The sequence below is a fragment of the Coregonus lavaretus genome (assembly GCF_964263955.1).
Source record: "Coregonus lavaretus genome assembly, chromosome: 2".
Classification (NCBI taxonomy): Eukaryota; Metazoa; Chordata; class Actinopteri; order Salmoniformes; family Salmonidae; genus Coregonus; species Coregonus lavaretus.
This window is the reverse complement of record NC_139989.1, coordinates 18813877-18833588: the sequence shown is the minus strand read 5'-3', so window position 1 is coordinate 18833588 and position 19712 is coordinate 18813877. Positions and strand designations below refer to the sequence as shown.

Here is a 19712-nt window from a genome sequence, read left to right as displayed (position 1 = left end):
CAATGCAAGAAACCCCAAAAATTTAGCCCCACGCCGATTTCAACTGCCCCCTTAGTCACTTTATCCTGGCGCCGGATCTGACGGGATTTGTAGTTCTTTGTGTGATTAGCTACCATCTGTAGCTAGGTTTGATTCCAATTGACCCTTTGCTAAGCCCCATAATTGTGGGCAACCAATCGCAACGCTCCAATGGATAGCAACCAGTATTGCCAACATAGCAACTTTGTCGCTAGATTTAGCTAGTTTTCAGACCCCTCCCCAGCAACTTCTTGGCAAAAGAGTATAGCGACAAATTTAGCTACTTTTTAATGCTGTCCCAGCAACTTTCCTGTTTGTGTGTGACCGCTTTTGGATCACTATGAATAAGATCACCTGGACAGGTGGAACCTGATCCTAGAACAGCACTCCTACTCTGAGACGCTTGATACATATGGCCCCAGAAGAACAGAAGAAGCTCTGAGATATTCTAGTGAACAGGCCTCCAGTGAGAGCTATGTGATATTATGGTCACGCTGCAGTGATTAGGCTAGCTCTATTGCTGTTGTGGCCTTGGATGGTCTTAATCAGGTTAGGTTAGGAGTGACAAGGGCCTTACTCTTCAGCCTGGATCGAGTCAGCTGGTGCCACATAGTTACTGGGAATGTACCCCTTCTTCCCTGTGTTGATGGAGCGTGCCTCCCACCAGTCCCCTTCTCTGTAGGGGGAGAATCAGATACAGACAGAGAGAGAGAGAATCATCCAGAGAGATAGATATATATATATATATATATATATATATATCACTACTATGTCTGTACAATGGTAGTCTGGTTATGAAAGGGACTTGTAAGCTTGCTTTATCTGTGTCTTGGCAGTGAGCTTGTACATGCTCACTTTTACGCATGGATTCTATTGCTATATTACTAAGGCATGTTGCAATGTATTACATTTGAATTGAACAAAGTCAACCATGGCTACATTATAGAGCAGAAAGTTATATATAACCTAAGGCACCATCTGTGTTAAAGGTTTTGTTAAATAAATCAAATGAAAGTCTCCAGCGATCTGGGTGGAAAAACAGGATCATGGGGGAAAACATTAATCTAACCCATGTAGGAATAACACATTATACAGAACAGGTAGTGTTCTTAAAGATATCCTGTCATCATTATACCACTACTCTATGGGAATAAGCTCCTGATCATGATAAATTATGTTCTCAGAGGGAGGCTGCGTCCCAAATGTCATTCTAGTCCCTATATAGTGCACTACTTTTGACCAGGGCCCATGGGGACTCACGTGTTATTGATGATCTGGAAGCGGTCCCCTTTTTTGAACGACAGGTCGTCTGAGGTTCTGGCTTCATAGTCGTACAAGGCCACAAAGAACGTAACCCCACCTGAATACACACAAAGAAAACATTAAATAAAACATTCAAGGTAAAAGTGAAATTCATGACAGTATGTTCATTTAAGTGACTCAAAAATAGTTTTGTTGACTAACTTGCAGGTGGAGAACCAGTTAGAATATGAAGGCATTCAGAGCTACCAATAGCCTACTGAAGATACAAAGACTTTCTATAAATACCAGCTGACCTTTGTGCCAAGATTGGTACTGTCAACATTCAGCGACATTGATTCTGCCGCAAAGCTGAGCAGGTACATTGAAATGACAGGAGACCAAGGGACCAATGGAAGATGAGTCAGAGAAAGTAGACCTGTAGTGGCGGTTCTGTTTCCATAGTGCCCATGACTGACTGGTGTCTGTGGTGTGACTGTCGTGAGAGGCGAGTAGCATCTGTGTTCTCTAGCCTGCACACTCCCTATCGATCTTTCACTACCGGTAATTCTACTCTATAGAAATGTCCAGTGTATAGATCAGAAATAATATCAAAATGATGTCATGTTGGTCCAGAAACGGACCGGCCATAGTGCAGTTTGGGCGAATGCCAGATGGGATGGTCCATCTTAAGGCCAGTGGGTTGGTCTTTTATGTGTGAAAAAATGATCACTATGGCTAATAATGGGAGCCTCAATGGGGGGAAAAAATGGGGAGATGTGTTAGAAATGCCCAGGCTGATTTCTGCTCCTAGTTCGTCCCTGTGTATGGCATACTGTTGGCAGTGGGATGGGTACTGTTCTGACAAGAAGTCTAAATCAGTTGGGGAGCGGATTTAACTGTCCGGCAAGGTTGTTGTTTGTTTAGCGTCGTAGGGGAAATATGCTTACGTCAGCTCGGTGCAAAGCTAACATCATTACAAGACATTAATAATAACATAGCACAGGTCATCTCATCTCGCAGCTGTGTAATGTCAATACAGAATACACTGTAAACCATTCTGCTTACTGGGCAGAGAGAGACAGGCAGGTCGGCAGATTGTGCGAATAATAGGGCTGTGACGATACCAGTATCATTATATTTTTTCCATGTGAAAAATGAAAAAGGAACAGAGCAGACCAAACTCTTTGGTCCTTTAAAAACCTGCTGTATGTTAAATATTGTGTGCTATAGCTTGGAAAATAAATACATGTGACTCTGGATGACAACAAAATGATGTTTGTTTCCAACTTGTTTTCCTAAAGAAGTTAAATCCCGTCGTGTTTCGTTTCCTTGCCAAGATACTAACGAGTATTGCGATATTGGTATCATCCCGGCCCTAGCGGATAACCATCTATGGTTTCGTCCCAAATGGCAGCCTATTACCTATATAGTGCCCTTCGGGCTCTGCTCAAAAGTAGTGCACTACGTAGGGCAGTGTTTCCCAACTCCGGTCCTCAAGCAACCAAAACAGTACATATTTTTGTTGTGGCCCCGGACAAGCACACCTGTTTCTACTTGTCAACTAGTCATCAAGCACTTGACAAGTTGAATCAGGTGTTTTTGGGAAACACTGGTGTAAGGAATAGGGTGCCATTTGGGACACACCCTATGACACACCTCATGGGGAGCTCATATTCATCGTACCCACCGCTGAACAACCAAGCTGCCAAAACCAATCCCATTATCTGGTCCAGGAACTCAATAACGTGCCATGTAGCCCCCCCCCTACTCCTGAGACCAGATAATCCAACAAAGAGGGGGATTACAAACCTAATCCCACCTAAACAGGAGAGCTCAATCTCATCTCACTGCTCTTTGGGACTTTATCAGATTGGTCAGTCTCCCTGCCACCTTTCAAATCAATCGTTGTTGATTTGTTGCTAATGGCACCTATGGACAACGTGATTGAAGGACATTTTAAGGCATCGGCATGCTTCCCAGCCGAAACAGTTCGGTACAGTTCGTGCATATATTATGACTACATTTTGTGACGTTTTTGTTCGTTTTGGACTTCAGTGAGGGTTTTTTCGGCTGTTCGGGCACACAAATTCTTTCCTGGAGGCAAGCCGAAGTCTACGCCCCTTCGTCAGTGATTGGTCAACAGTAGGGATTATTCAATAAAGTCTTTGTTGTCATTCAACGAGAACTCATTTTCATGCACATTTGCTCATTGAAAAATACTGCACCAAACAGCTTAGTTCGATGTAAAAGATCTCTTCGGCAAAAACGTCAAAATTAATGACAGATTTCTTGAGTTATCTTAGATTAATTCTGACTACTTTGAGGAAGTGTATACTGGCTATGGCATCTCAAAATGGACAAACAGTACTATTGCCGCTTTTTTCTAGTTTTTCAAGCGAAGGTCTTAAGGGAGTATGCCAGCACACTCGTTCGGTTCGGCTAGCCGAGTTCAGCTAGGCGCCAGCCGAACTGAAGCATGCTGACGCCTTAAGAGGGAGATGATGAGAGACCACTGGATTTTAATCGTCTGAAACGCAATGGCAGGTGGACTTTGGAGTGACTCGATATCGAGTTGTCAGATCAGCAGCTATTCTGTTGTGGGGAATAAGTATATGGGTCCTTGTGAAGGAACTATAGATGTCTCAAATGTAAAACTTTAGAGTACTTATATAGTATAGATGCGGTAAAGAGGTTAATGGAACTAGACCAAAACAATGGAAATGCCATGGAAATTTGCAGACATTTAGGCTATTGTTTATATGTGTATTTCACACTATGTTCAGATAAAACCCGGAGTATAATGCTTGTATGGATGTCAACCCCAATACAGATTTGTTGAATGTGTGCCAATCCAGCGTCCTTCTTTTATCCCCCACGGTCTGCTCTATTGTAGTTACGATAGAAAGGCATACAGGTACGTAAGGAAATCCACACTTGAAATCTACATGCACACAAATGCATCGCACAAATCATCCATTGACGTCAACGTGTGATTTGCACAAACCTTTTATGTAGGCTATGCTTGAAGATCTCAAGTTAGGATTATGTGGATAATATAGGCTCACCTGAGACGGCACCGGGGAATGTGCCGAGCAGAGCGCCGGAGAAGGAGGTGGAAGCCCCTCCGAAGGGGGTCATGATGGAGGAGGCTCCTCCAAAGGGGGTGATAGCGTGGGGGTTGAAACCTGCAGCGGGCCCCGTGGAGGACGACTGGTTCTGCTGCAGCTGTGTGGGGTCGGGCCCGTAGTGGCCCACGTGGGGGCCGATGACATCTGAGACCGGAGCATTATCCGGTCTGTACTTCATGGTGGGCCCCTTGTCCTCTTTACTCTTGATGCAGCCCATGGTCACGTCTGGAGAGAAACAAACAAAGTTAGAGCTTAGTTTCAGGACTGGACAAAAACAAATCTACAGGACAGTACAGGATTGAATATTCACTCCTGTGGCAGTCACCCTTGGCATAGATGTGATAGGCTGAGTGTGCAGAGGTGGCACTTCATCAGTTGAAACAATGATAAAAGCAAGAGGTGGGGAAAAAAAGCTAAAAGAGCTTACAAATGATTAAGAATTACAGCATATGGACTGGTTAGAACGATTCCATTAACAACGAGATGTCGACTACCACTGTAGCCGCAACCTAGACGACTGTACATCTATAAAATTAACATTTGTAAACCTTTTTCTTTGTCAAAAACTTTATGTTGTCATTTTATTTTATGGCTAAAGCCATGAGTCCAGATGCTGTATATCTAGGACAAAAATCCCAAATCTGATCTGAAATTATTTGGTTGTAGAGCGTCATACACATACGACAGAACTAAGTCTAGTGTATCCAATGCAAAGTGCATAAATCATGTTATATTGATTGACGGTCTCAAATTTTTATAAGGGGGTTTAGGGCTGTTGTGTTGTTTATCTGTATGACTTTAGGAGATTATAACATGTTTATTACATGAATATCCAACTGACAGCATCTGAAAAGCCATGCTGATGCATATAGTAAGATGTGAAATGCATGTTTGTTTTCATTTGCTGCTTTTTTGTGGGTCAAACCTCACAATATTGGTTGCAACACATGGTCACCAGCCATTAAAAACTCAATGTACATTAAGCTATGTCCCAATTCTCCACCCTTCTCCCGAAGTGTGCACTTGCACACTCCCCATCATGGATTTAAAAGGATAGGATTGGTGTAAGCATTGGCAGGAGGGAGTTTCCACCTTTGCTCAATCCATGCAAGAAAGTGTGCAACTAGGCTACATATTTCTGGAGAAGGGTGAAGAATCGGCACGCAAGCCTTAATCACCAGCGACTCTTATGTCAAACCATATGTCCAAAAAGCAACAACACTTTTATACTGGCATGTTCACCATCTGCATTGTTTTCATTCTTCCCTCCCAACAGAATTGGCCAGTGTTACGTTGAGGTATTCCTTTGTGAAGAGAAGGCCATGTAAATATGGTTGCCATCAGACACGCTCCTATAGCAGGCTTCAGTCAGGGGATTTTTTGACTGATCTGGAAACAGTTGTCCTAGTCAGAGGGTTACAGCCAGGATTCTCAATCGTTTTCTTTACCAGGGGGGTGGTTAGACTTCTATGAAATTGTGAGCCTTCTTCAAAATCTCAAGCTCGCTTGCTCGGCTTGTTTGTAACTACAAATGGCTGTCAAGGAGACTAGGGGCTGGCAAACAAGGTATGATGAATTCCTAACTTTGGAGGAGAACTTCGATTTACATTTGAGAACTGACTAAAATCAGTTTGAACTGATTATCTGAGGGACCTGTCAGTCACCAACATCTCAGGGACTTATAGGGACACATTTTTCCAAAAATGTCCTGCTCATTTCCTCCTGATCACAGCAATATCCCAACTGAACTTTCTGGAAAACCTGGGAATTTTGGGAAAGTTACCAGAACTTTGCATCCCTATGATTGTGAAACACTGGTCTAGAAGACAGAGAGAAAGGGAAAGGCAGAAGTTCACAGAGTTTGTCAGCTGCCAAGTAAACCAACGAAAACGAGGGCAAACCACAAGAGGCCTTCACAAGAAATCAGGGCACTTTGCTCAAATAAAATTGTACACTGAATACATTTCATGCTATTACATTTTACATTTTAGTCATTTAGCAGACACTCTTATCCAGAGCGACTTACAGTTAGTGAGTGCATACATTATTATAATTTTCTTTCCTCATATTCCCCTTCATCTACACTGACTGAAGTGGATTTAACAAGTGACATCAATAAGGGATCATAGCATTCACCTGGTCAGTCTGTCATGAAAAGAGCAGGTGTTCTTAATGTTTTGTATACTCAGTGTATGACTGTATATGACTAAATGTGACGTAAAGGTTCGAATTGCGTGTCGATAGTTCTCTATAAAGCCGATTTAAGAGTGGTCAGTGGTAGCTGATAGGCCTACACTAAGTCAAATGAGATTTTAAAAGAAATGAAAAGGAAGATAGGGTCCATATAAATCTAATCTCAGATGTTCAGATCGGAGGCCAAAACATTGTCAGCCACATGAGTATGGAACCAGTCCTCCCTTTAAGGGAGTCTAACCGACCCTCCCCTTTAACTTGAGATGGTATGCTGGTCTCCTGGAGGGTAGAGCGGTTGGGTTGGTTGACTGTGGGGTTTGAAGTTCACCATCAGAATGAAGTGGCCCAGAGACTCAGGGTCAGCGCTTAATTTGCCACACCAAAAAGCACAGTTCCAGGCCTACATCCCAGTCATATAGCTGCAGCCTGCATCCTTGCTTTTACAACATCTCCATAAAACACAGACCATCTGTTCTAGAATTTTCTTCTCAACAAAACACAGTTAACCATTCGCCAACTCCGCCTTTACATCACATTTAGTCATATACAGTCATGCACTGAGTATACAAAACATTAAGAACACCTGCTCTTTTCATGACAGACTGACCAGGTGAATGCTATGATCCCTTATTGATGTCACTTGTTAAATCCACTTCAGTCAGTGTAGATGAAGGGGAGGAGACAGGTTAAAGAAGGATTTTTAAGTATTGAGACAATTGTGACATGGATTGCGTATGAGAAAGAAAGAAAGAAAGAAAGAAAGAAAGAGAGAGAGAGAGAAGCCAGAAAGAGAAATAGAGAGAGAAGCCAGAGAGAGAGAGAGAGAGAGAATCCAGAGAGAGAGAAGCCAGAGAGAGAGAGAGAGAAGCCATAGAGAGAGAGAGAAGCCAGTGAGAGAGAGAGAGAGAGAGAGAGAGAGAGAGAGAGAGAGAGAGAGAGAAGCCAGAGAGAGAGAGAGAAGCCAGAGAGAGAGAGAGAAGCCAGAGAGAGAGAGAGAAGCCAGAGAGAGAGAGAGAGAAGCCAGAGAGAGAGAGAGAGAGAGAGAGAGAGAGAGAGAGAGAGAGAAGCCAGAGAGAGAGAGAAGCCAGAGAGAGAGAAGCCAGTGAGAGAGAGAAGCCAGTGAGAGAGAGAAGCCAGTGAGAGAGAGTCCCCAGACCAAATGCATGCAGGATTATAAAGAGGGAAGCTTTTCCCTGGCTGTGAGGATGACGACAGAAACCAAAACAGCCCACTGCCATATATGTACAGACCTGGCTGGTGGTGGTGTATGTGTGTGGGTTGACAAAGGGTGGGGGATGGAACTATCTGAAGAACAAATGAGTGCATGAGGGCTTAAATCATAACCCAACTACTTGCTTAGCCTTTCTTCTTCATTGTCCACTACATGACTATCATTGTGACAACTCTACAGGCCAAAGTTCAATATGCTCCTTTCTCCAACAGTCCACCTGTCTGTGTAGATATTCCATTGCAGTGATCCAATAACATTAGTCCTCCAGAAGGATCCCATCCTCCCAGTGATCTGACTGCTTCTGTCCCTGAGAATTATATATTTTTCAGGGGGAGCTAACAGACACTCTTGGCTGTGAAGACATGATCTGGGGTGGCTGGGCAGGCTTTGGCTGACAGCCTTAATCAGCTCACAGCTAACCCGCTATCAGTACAGGCCACAGTTAAAGCAGCCTGCACACATAATGACATGTCCAAAGCCCACATGCTTTGTACTCTTAGATAGGAATGCGTTGCAATGTCATCTACGCTACATCGATCACAGTGTAGACTATGCTGACAATAGTTCTCTCTAAATGTTAGGTGCTTCTCATGTTTCCCCATGTTTACTTACAGTACATGTACTTGCATGTACTTGCCTTCAAGATTATTGGTCTAGAGTTGAATGATCTAGGCCTACATCTCCAGAAATATGTTATTTTAGTATCTTGACTTGGTATGACAGATTTTATTGGGTTTGACTGAGATTACAGGAATAGTCAAGATGCAACATAAAACATGACGAACCATGGAGATTGTTACGGTTATAATTACGTAATCTCTCGTGGACAGACTACTGAAACATTAGGGCTGGGCGGTATACCATATTTTACGATATACCAGTGTTGATGCAGGGACTGGTTTGGGTGTTTAGTTTACTTTCTATAACAGTATTTGAATGTTTGGTTTGTTAAACATGATAAGCCGTGTGTAACGTCCATTTTTATAGTTTACTTGGCTACTTGAGTCATCTCTCTCCATGCCGCTTTCCACACAGACCTGGCCCCGCCTCCTGTAACTCAAGGAGCACATTTGTTGTTCCTCGACCACGAGACACTTGCGTTCAGTCTGCATGGTCAATGCAGCACATGCAACAATGTTGATGACAATGATGCTGTTTTCACTTTGCTTCTTAATATAAATCCACTAGCATTCTAAATTTACTCTATTAGTTTGTTTCTTATATCTGCAAACTGCCAGTTTGTCTTTTCTTAGCAGCTAGCTAGCTAATAGATGTACTGAGTCAGAGCAAACGTAATTAGCTATACAGCCTAATAATACCAGTGATGGTGTAGAACTAAATCAGCATGTTGTTTGTGCAACAGTATCTTCTAAATCAAAGAGGAATACGCAAAGCATGAATATGTTTGCTACATGAAGTAGCTAATAAAAAACATTCAATGTAGCCAAAGATTATTGGGTCTCATAAGAAACACTTATCAGCATTTTGGTTCCTACCCTGTCACAATAACTCTTCCCTGGCATTTTTATTCGTCGTCATGTCAAACAACACTGTATTCAAAGTGCCCACTATTATATTCTAACTATAGAATTAGAATAATTATTCTATTTCCATGATTCCATCAGTTCACCCAAGTGTTTTGCTCTAAAATTGCAAGTCAAATCGCAACATTTGGTTAAAAATAAGTCCTAGATTGTTTGCCCATATCGTGCAGCCCTACATGGCAGTGTGGGAATGATCTCAAATGACTGCAGGAAATGCCGAAATTTATGAAAATGCTGGGAATTAGATTGATTGAACAGTATAAAACAATCAGAATGGAGAAAGACCCATTAAAACCACTAAATATATTTGTTTCGACCCTAGGGTCATGCACTACTCATGAAGCAAATGTAGAACTTTTATTATTCAAAAACATAATACCATCAAAAATGTGAAAAATATTGTGATATATTTCTGCCATATCGTCCAGCCCTAGTTCTAATTACTGACAGCATCCCTTTGCCCTGAGCATATAACTCATAGCAGCATAACACCACACATACATGAAAGGATTTCCAGTAGTCTCATCCAGTGTAGCAAGCAGTCAAGCAGATCCACCAGGAAGTATTACTGTAACTGGGCAAGGTGAAATAGGAAAAGCTCAGTTATTACGTCCCTCAAACATTTCCTCTGTCTGATCTGAAGGGGAGACGGTAGAAATGCAGACCATAGGTGTTGTCTTTTCTTTTTAGGGAGAAACTCAGACTTCTCAGGAATTGTTTCATTACAATCTGTTAGTTGATGCTGAAATAGAAATGTGTCCTTTCAAAACTAGGTCAAAGTTTGTACTTCCCTCTGTCTAAATCGAAAGCATTGTGATCTGAGACAGCAAAAGAGTCAGGAATGGCGTGCTTAAAAAGACAGCAAATACCACACTATGTAGCAGGCTGAGGAAAAATCTACACATTTTGTCCTCAAAAGTGTAGACCTGCTTCGCATAGGGATCTTGTGGCTTTGATTATACCCTAGTATATTTGGAATGCTTTAGCTGGTGTAGGGTGACATTGCCCCCAGACGCTGATCTTGGGTCAGTTTTTCATTTTCCCCACTAAGGATTGGGGAGGGGAAGCTGATCCTAGATCTGTACCTAGGGAAAACGTCACCCTGGAGCTACTTTAGCTGCATAGTATGCCCTTCATACATTCCACAGAGGGGGAGCCGGAGTTACACCTCCACCTGAGGCTCCTTGACCTCTGATCCTTGACCTCCTCACCCCTGGTGTGCTCACCTCACCTAGGGCTCAGACCTCACAGAACACATAAGATTAAAGGGTCCAAGTGGGACCTTTCTGTGTGATCCCAAAGGTCAGCCCAGATTGGTGGGTCAGGGCTGGAGAGGAGGTACGATAGCTAGGAGCTATTATTTAAAGCTGTATAGATTTAAATCAATTGGTAGTCTGCACTGTGTTATTCAGTCCACTTTACTCCAGTTATCTTTGGATGCATACCAATAGAGATTCTAGTCATGCAATGAAAGTTTCAATTGTAGAGGATAAGAAATTGTCGCGCTAAATCCACATCAAAACAGAGGAGAATCTGCTTCCATAGTCAGTTTGCGCAAAAACGGATTTGATGTGCTTACTCTAAATCTCAGATCACAGAATCTGAATATTCTGTAGATAATATCAAACAGTCTCAAAAACTGCATTCAAACAGAATGAGATGTCTTCGCTAATTCTGCTGAACATGGCAAAACTGAACTATAGTATATGGTTCTGTGTATTGTATCCTACACCCCCGGCCCATTCCTCTCCTGACTGAGTTGGAAAGAACTGGGAATTCAACAGAAAGACCCTGGGCTGATAACATGGAGGTGAGCAGAGACATGTTTGTTCACCATTAAACAGCCTAAAGAGTGGAGTTCTGGCTCTGGGGTGAAGTTTCCCCTAGGTACAGATCTAGGATCAGCTTCCCCTCCCCAAATCCTAACCAAAGTGGGAAATATGCTAAACTGACCCAAGATCAGCATCTAGAGGCAACTTCACCCTACTCTGGAGTCTGCATCAGACTTCCACTTGACAAGTTGATCACACTGGGGTGAATCCTAACTTCCACGAATTGTCATGTCATCGATGCATGACTAACTGAACATTTTACTTAGGATTTGTCCCATCATGCTGAAAATGGCATGATAGAGCAGCAGGTAGTGCTGTTTGAGAACAGGCCTGATAGTCTCAGATCTGTTTGTGTTTTTGCCAACTCCATTGCGGTCATTGTTTGGTATGACAGTTCCATGAGGAGTTGTAAAGAGAGCAGAATCAGACTGGCACCCCGGCTAGAGCTCATAGCAAAGAGGGACATTCATCCCCTGTATAGTCTGTACTGAAATGGAGGGAGTGTTGGGATGGTCAGTGAGAAACGGACAGATCACTCTGGCCCGGATATCCTTCCGCCAGGCCTTTGTGTTCCAGGCCAGGTGCTGTATTTTTCGCTGAGAGGAATGCAGGCAGGCAGAAACATGCACGCACGCACACACACAAAAACGCATGCACATATGATAGCCTACACACCAGCGCGCTTGCACACGGACACACAAAGGCGTGTGCACGCTACAGAAATTAATTGATGAATACACACACTCAGTACAGCCAAGAGACCACAATGACACATCTATGTGCTCCTCCTACCAGGGAGATAGACATGGAGACGAGGAGTGGGGGGAAAAAGCAGACAGGCTAAAACTGGTTAGCCGATGGATATCAGTCAACCCTGTGGTTCTGGAACTTCTGGGACATGGTTTGTTACCAAACAGGGTAACTTAGACATAAAACTGATGACTGACATAAATTAATGCTGCAGGTGAAATGACATGCATACACTGCTAAATATCAGTTAGTAACATAGAGACATTGATTGACACATTGTTATGCATGATGAACCATCCCTAAGGTTTGATGCTGGCTGTTTCCACGGCAACTAGGGGTCTGTGAGTAGCCCCGCCCTCAAAGTGGACAGCTGTTAGCAGCTGACACCAAGCCTGTAGACATGGAGGGTCCTGAGAGCGTTACCATAATTCAAATCGCCAACAGATGCCTCGTCATCCTCTGCATTCCTCCAATACCAAGGGTTAAACTGCCCATGGGAAACTGCAGTCGTACAATATCAAAGAGTATATGCCTATTGCCTCCTGTAGCTTCAATAAATATTAAAAGGAAGGAAGTTGGAACATCACTTTGCTTTGATGCAATATTCTATCAGCATGAATACAGAATTAGGCCTAATGTAGTCTCTCACAAGTGTGGCATGCGAGACCATGCCTTACATACATTTTAAACCAAGAAGTAGTATAAATGTTGCTGTGATTATTAAGGATGTGTTACTCTGTTCAAAAACCAACTAGCCTACTGTTGGCAAGGGTGCCATTGGGACATCTCTCCACCTCTGGAGCTGTACCAGGCTGCCAGCCTCACAGAATACCTGGCTACGCATCTGCCAACACATTGGTCAGCTGAAGCTTACTCATAGCCATGTCACAGGCTTGACAGTAGACACAGGACTCATTCTATAAGGCTGGCCCTGGAGGACTACCTAAGGGCAAGAGTTCACTTGAGTGTGTAGGCGCTATTTTAGTAGTGGGAGGTGGTTTAAACTATCAACGCCTACTTCTCACTCAGGGGTTGCCCTGAGTGCCAATGTGTGATGTGGTGACTTCAGTGACCTCACCATTACTAACCATTCCTTCACACACTGTGTGCTCTCAGTCACACCAATGTACACAACTGTGGTATTGCAGTAGGGCTAATAAGATTAAGCTATATCCTATGCTACTTACTTCAAAAATAGGCTCCCTGGTATGAATTCACTCAATTTCAATGGTTCCATACTTGGCAATTATCTCTCTATTATACTTAGACACTACAAACAGAAAGACACTACCATGGCATCACCAAGGCATAAGGGTAATATTTTTTAGTGTACACCGTAACGAAAATGATGGTATCTTTTATTGAAGTTCAGCTAGTCCCTCCCCATTTCAGTCCCTTTTTCCTGCCGCTGGTGCCTAGTATATACAGCCCAGCTCTCCCGTCGCCTGTAGCTCAGTTGGTAGAGTATGGCGCTTGCAACGCCAGGGTTGTGGGTTCGTTTCCCACGGGGGGCCAGTATGAAAAACGTATGCACTCACTAACTGTAAGTTGCTCTGGATAAGAGCGTCTGCTAAATGACTAAAATGTAAAATGTTTACCAACAGCTCACAGAAGGTGAGCCCACTCAGTCTTCCACATGCTTCTCAACTCTTCAATATACAGTATCTGTCCCAGATCCAAGTGAGATTCTGGCTTTAAGGCACAGGCGTAGGGCGTGAAATGTCCTCATTCCCACTGACAGTCTCGAGCCCTCAAACTCAACTCTGGACCCAGAAATCAGTTCCACTGCGTTTTTTCATTGTTCCCCTCTAATCAGGGACTGATTTAGACCTGGGACACCAGGTGGGTGCAATTATTTATCAGGTAGAACAGAAAAACAGCAGGCTCCGGACCTCGTAGTGTAAGAGTTGAATACCCCTGGTCTAGAGAATGAGAGCCAGCCATGTATCTCCAGTCATGACCTACTGTAAGAGAGAGACGTTATATGCTGTACGAAAAAATTCCAACCAATATGGTCGAGGAGCCACTGTGATAGAAGAATGATGTTATTATTGTGCGGTTACTCTGCTGTTGTTTCGTAACCTAAATACCTGGTAATTTCTGTACCATAACATTAAGTGCAACCGATATCACATTGAGCAACACACAAGCACCAACTCCAGTGAATGCTAGTGGTCATTAAGCTGATAAGCAGGCTAATGTTGGTACAAAACATGACCCCACTCGGCTTAATGCATCCAAGATCAGACATGGTTGGTTCATCCAAGAGGGTGCATCGAGTTAGTACTCTTTTATGAGGTCGGTACTCTCTATCCCCTACTACCAAATGAACCTATATGTATTCAGGGATGACTACTGTTGGCCTATAAGTAAATAGAATTTGAGGTTATTTATTTATTTATTTACGCTCAGTACTGGCTATCATGAAGGGGTGGGCTACGTGTAGCCTGCAAATGCACATTATTCTCATCTAACCACAATCACATTCTTTATCTCAGTTAACTAGTAGCTACTATCAGGACAATCAGGAATAGGATTTGTTACAATTGACCATGGCCATGTGGTGAGAGTCCAGACAATGCTACATTGTGGCTACTTCAGCTAGCTGTTCCATGTGTTCCGTATTGGAACAGCCGTCTTGCGATATCGGACACTACTCTCCAGCAAACTGGACTAGCGTGATTGTCCAACAAGAAACGACTGTCGGTGTTTGAGAAATAAATTATTTCACGCAACGTCGTTTTTTAAAATGTGTATATATATGTTGAGTCTTTGGGGACGCTAAAGCCATAACATACAATTAAAACTTCAATTTGGCTACAGGCTCAGACCAGAGATAGTGAACTACAGTAACCCTGTGTAGGTTATCTCCAAAAACAGATTTTAACTCACACTTTATTCGAATTTAATTTATATTTATTAATAGGCTATATTTACCTCAAGTCTTAGGGTCAGAACAAATATGTGCAGACAATGCTCTGGAAAAATCGATCAGATTAGAGAGGACTGGTGGACCCCATCATTGGATTGTGAACGTGTTATTTTTTTCTCATAAAAAATCTTACCTTTTTAGAAATCCACGATATTCTGTCACGTGCGCTTGTGTTTGTACTTCCAATTTATTTATTGGTTCGACAAAAATCAGCTAGTATTCCAACATGGAAATCACAGTCGCCCCCATCCCGCCTCCCTCCAACACATCGGTCTTTCTCAATCGTTTTTGTGCTCGGTGGATGAAATAACAATGAAGTGAAATGAAAGCAACACGAATGTTGAAGAAAGTAAATGATTAAAGGGGTTGACACAGACAGAACGCCTTAATGAATAAAACCCCAGCTAAATGTATACAGCGACATGATGACAAAATAAGTCACCAAAAGTAGCCTAACCCAGTTCCTGTAGCTACACTTCCTACCTCTAAACTTGCATCAACCCCCACTACAACATGGCCGACCCGAATCCAGTAAATGACGCCGCAGTTGGAGATATCAATCCTGCAGACCGGTGTCTAGATCTTAAGATGATCATCACAGACCCAACTAACTAGTAAAAATGTTTTATTACAAAAACACTGAAATGGAGAAGTAATTTTGTGAACCGAAAATGCGTCTGTATGCCGTATGTGTGGCTTCAAGGGATTTGTTTATGAAAAATGAATATAATTCTCTCCAAAACTGGTCTTCTATCGCCTTCTACTGGCAGTATAGCATAATATCGGATTACTGTATCAGTGGTCGAACTGCCTTTCCACTGTTTGAGTGTGGGAGTGGTTACATCTTTTGCTAAGAGCCAGAGGCCAATCTCCTCAAAATCCACCGGGCGCCGCACTGACTCTCCTTGTCTACTCCTGTTGAGGCACTGAGGCCTAATACATATTTTCACAAATCCATATATTAGTGTTTAGTATTTTATTAGGATCCCTATTAGCTGCTGCCAAGGCAGCCGCTACTCTTCCTGGGGTCCAAACAGGAACAAAACAACACATCACAACAAATCAATAGTCTACATCATCAATGAAACAGACATTGTGCACTATACAAATGTACACTGCTACACCAGTACAAATTTACAATATAAAATGTACAATATTACAAAAATACAAAACTACAATATTACAGTGTATGTACAGTACCAGTCAAAAGTTTGGACATACCTACTCAGGGTTTTTCTTTATTTTCACTATTTTCTACATTGTAGAATAATAGTGAAGACATCAAAACTATGAAATAACATATATGGAATCATGTAGTAACCCAAAAAGTGTTAAACAAATCAAAATATATTTTATATTTGAGATTCTTCAAAGTAGCCACCGTTTGCCTTGATGACAGCTTTGCACACTCTTGGCATTCTCTCAACCAGCTTCACCTTGAATGCTTTTCCAACAGTCTTGAAGTAGTTCCCACATGTGCTGAGCGCTTGTTGGCTGCTTTTCCTTCACTCTGTGATCCAACTCATCCCAAACCATCTCAATTGGGTTGAGGTCGGGTGATTGTGGAGGCCAGGTCATGTTATGCAGCACTCCATCACTCTCCTTCTTGGTAAAATAGCCCTTACACAGCCTGGATGTGTGTTGGGTCATTGTCCTGTTGAAAAACAAATGGTAGTCCCACTAAGCGCAAACCAGATGGGATGGCGTATCGCAACAGAATGCTGTGGTAGCCATGCTGGTTAAGTGTGCCTTGAATTATAAACAAATCACAGACAGTGTCACTAACAAAGCACCCCCACACCATCACACCTCCTCCTCCATGCTTCACGGTGGGAACCACACATGCGGAGATCATCCGTTCACCTACTCTGTGTCTCACAAAGACATGGTGGTTGGAATCAAAAATCTCCAATTTGGACTCATCAGACCAAAGGACAGATTTCCACTGGTCTAATGTCCATTGCTCGTGTTTCTTGGCCCAAGCAAGTCTCTTCTTATTATTGGTGTCCTTTAGTAGTGGTTTCTTTGCAGCAATTAGACCGTGAAGGCCTGATTCACAAAGTCTCCTCTGAACAGTTGATGTTGAGATGTGTCTGTTACTTGAACTCTGTGAAGCATTTATTTGGGCTACAATCTGAGGTGCAGTTAACTCTAATGAACGTATCCTCTGCAGCAGAGGTAACTCTGGGTCATCCTTTCCTGTGGCAGTCCTCATGAGAGCCAGTTTCATCAAAGTTCTTGAAATTTTCAGAATTGACTGACCTTCATGTCTTAAAGTAATGATGGACTGTCGTTTCTCTTTGCTTATTTGAGCTGCATATATGGACTTGGTCTTTTACCAAATAGGGCTATCTTCTATATACCCCCCTTACCTTGTCACAATACAACTGATTGGCTCAAACGCATTAAGAAGGAAATAAATTCCACAAGTTAAATCTGAAGAAGGCACACCTGTTAATTGAAATGCATTCCAGGTGACTACCTCATGAAGCTGGTTGAGAGAATTCCAAGAGTGTGCAAAGCTTTCATCAAGGCAAAGGGTGGCTACTTTGAAGAATCTCAAATAACACTTGTTTGGTTACTACATGATTCCATATGTGTTATTTCATAGTTTTGATGTCCTCACTATTATTCTACAATGTAGAAAATAGTAAAAATAAAGAAAAACCCTGGAATTAGTAGGTGTTGAGGGTTTAGCGAATGATTTGCCCCAAATACAATGTATTTAGTTTTAGAAATATTTAGGACTAGCTTATTACTAGCCACCCATTCTAAAACTGACTGCAGCTCTTTGTTAAGGGGTGGAGTGATTTTACTTGCTGTGGTAGCTGACGTGTATAATGTTGAATCATCAGAGTACATAGACACACAGGCTTTACTCAAGGCTAGTGGTAGATCATTAGTAAAAATGTAAAACAGTAAAGGACCAAGACAGCTGCCTTGAAGTATTCCACACTCTACATGCTTTACAGTGGGGAAAAAAAGTATTTAGTCAGCCACCAATTGTGCAAGTTCTCCCCTTAAAAAGATGAGAGAGGCCTGTAATTTTCATCATAGGTACACGTCAACTATGACAGACAAAATTAGAAAAGAAAATCCAGAAAATCACATTGTAGGATTTGTAATGAATTTATTTGCAAATTATGGTGGAAAATAAGTATTTGGTCAATAACACAAGTTTCTCAATACTTTGTTATATACCCTTTGTTGGCAATGACACAGGTCAAACGTTTTCTGTAAGTCTTCACAAGGTTTTCACACACTGTTGCTGGTATTTTGGCCCATTCCTCCATGCAGATCTCTTCTAGAGCAGTGATGTTTTGGGGCTGTCGCTGGGCAACACAGACTTTCAACTCCCTCCAAAGATTTTCTATGGGGTTGAGATCTGGAGACTGGCTAGGCCACTCCAGGACCTTGAAATGCTTCTTACGAAGCCACTCCTTCGTTGCCCGGGCGGTGTGTTTGGGATCATTGTCATGCTGAAAGACCCAGCCACGTTTCATCTTCAATGCCCTTGCTGATGGAAGGAGGTTTTCACTCAAAATCTCACGATACATGGCCCCATTCATTCTTTCCTTTACACGGATCAGTCGTCCTGGTCCCTTTGCAGAAAAACAGCCCCAAAGCATGATGTTTCCACCCCCATGCTTCACAGTAGGTATGGTGTTCTTTGGATGCAACTCAGCATTCTTTGTCCTCCAAACACGACGAGTTGAGTTTTTACCAAGAAGTTATATTTTGGTTTCATCTGACCATATGACATTCTCCCAATCCTCTTCTGGATCATCCAAATGCACTCTAGCAAACTTCAGACGGGCCTGGACATGTACTGGCTTAAGCAGGGGTACACGTCTTTCACTGCAGGATTTGAGTCCCTGGCGGCGTAGTGTGTTACTGATGGTAGGCTTTGTTGCTTTGATCCCAGCTCTCTGCAGATCATTCACTAGGTCCCCCCGTGTGGTTCTGGGATTTTTGCTCACCGTTCTTGTGATCATTTTGACCCCACGGGGTGAGATCTTGCGTGGAGCCCCAGATCGAGGGAGATTATCAGTGGTCTTTTATGTCTTCCATTTCCTAATAATTGCTCCCGCAGTTGATTTCTTCAAACCAAGCTGCTTACCTATTGCAGATTCAGTCTTCCCAGCCTGGTGCAGGTCTACAATTTTGTTTCTGGTGTCCTTTGACAGCTCTTTGGTCTTGGCCAAAGTGGAGTTTGGAGTGTGACTGTTTGAGGATGTGGACAGGTGTCTTTTATACTGATAACAAGTTCAAACAGGTGCCATTAATACAGGTAACGAGTGGAGGACAGAGGAGCCTCTTAAAGAAGAAGTTACAGGCCTGTGAGAGCCAGAAATCTTGCTTGTTTGTAGGTGACCAAATACTTATTTTCCACCATAATTTGCAAATAAATTCATAAAAAATCCTACAATGTGATTTTCTGGATTTTTTTCTTTCTATTTGTCTGTCATAATTGATGTGTACCTATGATGAAAATTACAGGCCTCTCTCATCTTTTTAAGTGGGAGAACTTGCACAATTGGTGGCTGACTAAATACTTTTTTTCCCCACTGTATGTTAGAGAGGCTTCCATTAAATGCGTTTTTTAAATGTGTGAACATCAGGACTACAAAAGTAGCAGACCCTTCGGTAACACTTTAAATTAAAATTGCCTACTCATGTACACTGAGTGTACAAAACATTAGGAACACCTTCTTAATATTGCGTTGCATCCCCCTTTTCCCTCAGAACAGCCTCTTTTTGTTGGGGAATGGACTCTATATAATGTTTCGAAAGCGTTCCATAGGGATGCTGGCCCATGTTGACTCCAATGCTTCCCAATGC

At 42.5% G+C, this 19712-nt stretch overlaps 1 protein-coding gene across 1 annotated transcript in view; it reads right to left on the bottom strand.

Moving 5' to 3' along the window:
• The window catches only part of yes1 (YES proto-oncogene 1, Src family tyrosine kinase), a 29482-nt gene extending 14125 nt beyond the window's left edge, over nt 1-15357 (bottom strand). The window contains exons 1-4 of the mRNA XM_084185685.1: nt 15004-15357; nt 4326-4613; nt 1279-1378; nt 596-694 (exon numbers count right to left, since the gene is read on the bottom strand). Of these exons, the coding sequence (XP_084041811.1) occupies nt 596-694; nt 1279-1378; nt 4326-4605 (479 nt within the window). The 5' untranslated portion in view covers nt 4606-4613; nt 15004-15357. The remainder of the gene's footprint in view (nt 1-595; nt 695-1278; nt 1379-4325; nt 4614-15003) is intronic.
• Between the last annotated feature and the right edge of the window lie 4355 nt (nt 15358-19712).